We start from the raw sequence: 4,016 nt of genomic DNA on the forward strand, positions 1-4,016 counted from the left end.
ATTAATATTACCAACATATCCTAATCAATTGAAATCCAAAAACATGAGGAATTAGAAATTTGTTGACTATAAGAGCCCTGTTTCTGAAAGGCAGGATCCAACATTTTGAGGAAAGTATGAGACAGAGAGAGACCAGGAAGCATCAAAACAGAAAGGCTTTCCAGGTTTCTCCACACTACCCATCAACATGGGAACACTTCTGTCCAATTGCATCTCCACACTGCAGCCCACACATCAATCACATCTATGCCATGACAATGGAGCGCTTGTTTTACAAAAAGGGAAACAAGACTGAACTTTCTGTTTACTGGGTGAGCTATGCACCCCACCTCCACTGTTCACCCTCCCAAGACTCTGAATTGGGCTGGTGAGACGGCTCAGTGGTTAAGAGTACTGACTGCTCTTCTGGGGGTCATGAGTTCAAATCCCAGCAACCACATGGTAGCTCACAACCATCCGTAATGAGAAACAAATAAAAAACAAAAGGGAGAAGGGAAGGAAAAAAAAAAAGACTCTGAATTTTTTTCCTCTGACTGCTCATCTGCATCCTTAGAACTATCCTTTATAACAAGCCTCAGGGTATCTAGTGTTTGTCTGCAAATTTTGCAAGATGCTCTGGCAAATGACTTGGCCTTGAGGAAGGAGTCTCAAGAACCCAATTTTAGCCAGTGCTCTGGAAATCCTGGAGATACAATTGGTACAGTGCTTGAGGACCTGAGTTCAATCTCCACAACTCATGTAGAAGGGGAAAAAGAGCCAAGCATGGTAGTGTACTTATAATCCCAGCTCTGGGAGACAGGTGCATCCCTAGGGCTGGGGTCAGCCAACCTCGCTGAGTCAGCAACATCCAGGTCACAACTACCCAGTGTCTAAAAACAAGGTCGGTTTTGGACCTTTGGACATTTAAACTGCACACACACACACACACAGAGAGAGAGAGAGAGAGAGAGAGAGAAAACAACTCTGGATACCCTGATCCTGGGACAGGTTAGAAACAGATTAGGGTAATCCGCTTGGACAACAGGAAGCCCGAGCCAGCTGCCAAAGGAGTGAACTAGAACCTGCATGGCGGCCTTTCTCAAGTTGAGGCTGCCAGCCTGCAGCTCCATCTGCATTTTACCTTGCATTCATACACTGACTCTTTGAGCTCCTTTGTGTATCTCATCGTCCTGAAACACTGAGCCCGGGCCACCTGCTTGCAAACCCGTAGTCACATGGTTAGGATTCCAGAAGATTAGTCTAACCTCACCATAACCCAAAGGGAAACTGAACACCTGCCCTTTCAACCTTCTATTGGCTTTGTAATAAGCTTATTAAAAATGTAGTAAAGCCCAATACGACAGCTCGGCAAATAAAGGTCCTTGCCCGCAAGCCTGACAAGCTATATTCAATCCCTGGGATGAGTATGGTAGAAGAAGAGAACAAATACCGCATGTACACTAAGGCATCATGCCCACATGCATGTGTGCACTTGCATGCGCATACACACACACAGAGATGAATAAATGTTAAGAAAAATTGTAAAGAAAAAATTTAAATATAGTATTTTAAGATTAAATTCCATTAAATCCAGTAGCGGTCTGGTGGTTGAGAAAAAGAAGTTTGCAATACAAACTTGAAAGTGGTAACATTAAGAGGCTTCAGCTGGCTCTCTGGGTCCTGCCTTGGAAGCGCCTGACACTAACCCTGAGCTGCTGCTGAAGGGACAGCTAGTGGCCAGCCATCCTTAACAGTGACTTCTGAGGCTGTGGGGAAGCAACCCTCAAGGGGGTAGAACTTTGAGAAGTCCACCATGCCAAAGCTGGCTTCTAACATGGCTTTGGAATTAAAACTTAACAACAGAAGGTAAAGTATGTGGAAGAGAAGAAAACCTACTGACAAGCCTATGAAAAGAAAGCAAATAGCATCCGGGCAGTGGTGGCACACACCTTTAATCCCAGCACTCGGGAGGCAGAGGTAGGTGGATTTCTGAGTTCAAGGCCAGCCTGGTCTACAGAGTGAGTTCCAGGATAGCCAGGGCTATACAGAGAAACCTTGTCTTGAAAAACAAAAACGAAAACAAAAAAGAGAGAGAGAGAAAGAAAGAGAGAGAGAGAAAGAGAGAGAGAAAGAGAGAGAGAGAGAGAGAGGAAGAAAGAAAGCAGACAGCAGAGCTCAACAGAATTCAAGAGGAGAGATAGTACTCTACTAGCGCAGTGTGGCTTGTAACCCTGTGATCCCAGCACTTGGGAGGTGGGAGTCAGGACAACTGGAACTCAAACCTGGGATACATGAGACCCTCGAGTCTCAAAATGCCAAAACAAAACAAAACCAAGAAAGAGAGATTAGCAACCACGAGAGCGTCTCTCTCTTTTTTTCTTCTTCCTTTCCTCCTAATTCAGTCTGGCTGTGAACTTTCAGAATCTTCTGCCTCAACCTCTCGGGTGCTGGAACTATAGGCATGCTCCACAGTGCACAGCTTGGCATTTCTTACTGACCCCTTTCTATATGTTTAATTATGTCCCAAGTCCAATTTACAATCAAATCCTCCAGTATGCATATCCCAATGTTCCCATTTCAAAGACAAAGCAACATGAGGCTCAGAGAGGCTAAACAGCTTCTCCACAAACCCAGAGCTAGTTAAATGTCAAATCAAAGACTGAACCTCTATACATGTGCTGTGGCACATGAATAGACAGACAGACAGACAGACAGACAGACAGACAGACAGACAGACAGACTCAGAGAGAGAGAGAGATGGGAGAGATAGAGTAATAAATTAAATTAAGAACTCTAGGCTGGGCAGTGGTGGCGCACGCCTTTAATCCCAGCACTTGGGAGGCAGAGACAGGCAGATTTCTGAGTTTGAGGCCAGCCTGGTCTACAGAGTGAGTTCCAGGATAGCCAGGGCTATACACAGAAACCCTGTCTCAAAAAACCATAAAAGAACTCTATCACCAGACTATTAAATCCAATAAAGCTAAAGGGAGAGGTAATGGAGACTAGAGGTCCAGCTCAGTGTATTAAGAGCACCTGCTGCTCTTGCAGAGGACTTGGATTGGGTTCTTAACACCCAAATGATGACTCATACCTCCTGTAACTCCAGTTCTAGAGGACCCAGCACTCTCTTTGACCTCTGTAAATAGCTGTGGCACTGAGATGTTTGGACTCACAAGGATATAAAGTCTGTACTTTGAGCACAGACAGAGCCTGCGAATGCAGAGCTGGTAGGTGTGTTGGGAGTGCAGGGGGAAAGTCCAGAGAAAGTTAAGAAAAATACAGGAAAGAGCATTCTGGCAACACAGACAGGCAGACAAATTACATCTGACTTGTCAAGAAATACCATCCACCAACTTCTCCGCTTATATACAGTTTCTTACCCCAAAAGACAAGAAAGAAGAAATTGTATGATGAATAAGACATTCTTCCAGTGGCTGAATTCAGTGGCCTGTGATGACAAAGAAAAGATCCATCATGTGGTTAGTGACAGTTCAGTTCAGCTTAAATCCAGTTGGCACAATCTTACCACCTTTTGTGCCATTGACACATTAACAATAATTACAAGCTTCTATCAGAGACGATGCATTAAATATCAATAACTAGTTAAACAAGGGCATATTATACTACTTTCCAAACCTTTATGTTTGAAGGTTTCCATCATAAGAAGATTTTATTGTTACTTATTGACTAGTCTTTCGACTCCACATGTGCACCGTGACGCTTGGCCTAGGGAGTGGCACTATTTAGAGGTGTGCCCTTGTTAGAGTATATGTGTCACTGTGAGTGTGAGCTTAAGAACCACATCCTAGGGCTGGTGAGATGGCTCAGCGGGTAAGAGCACCAACTGCTCTTCAGAAGGTCATGAGTTCAAATCCCAGCAACCACATAGTGGCTCACAACCACTTCTGGTGCATCTGAAGACAGCTACAGTGTACTTACATATAATAAATAAAAAAGAAATACATCCTAGCCAGGCAGTAGTGGCTCACGCCTTTAATCCCAGCACTTGGGAGGCAGAGGCAGGTGGATTTCTGAGT

General features: G+C 44.4%; 1 protein-coding gene across 3 annotated transcripts in view; it reads right to left on the bottom strand.

Annotated features, from left to right (window-relative positions):
- The window catches only part of Slc35d2 (solute carrier family 35 member D2), a 35,351-nt gene that overhangs the window by 5,753 nt on the left and 25,582 nt on the right, over positions 1-4,016 (bottom strand). For all 3 annotated transcript variants that reach the window (XM_031359216.1, XM_031359215.1, XM_031359214.1), the window contains exon 9: positions 3,360-3,427. In XM_031359216.1, the coding sequence (XP_031215076.1) occupies positions 3,360-3,427 (68 nt within the window). The remainder of the gene's footprint in view (positions 1-3,359; positions 3,428-4,016) is intronic.

The sequence above is a fragment of the Mastomys coucha genome, unplaced genomic scaffold, assembly GCF_008632895.1.
Source record: "Mastomys coucha isolate ucsf_1 unplaced genomic scaffold, UCSF_Mcou_1 pScaffold7, whole genome shotgun sequence".
Lineage (NCBI taxonomy): Eukaryota > Metazoa > Chordata > Mammalia > Rodentia > Muridae > Mastomys > Mastomys coucha.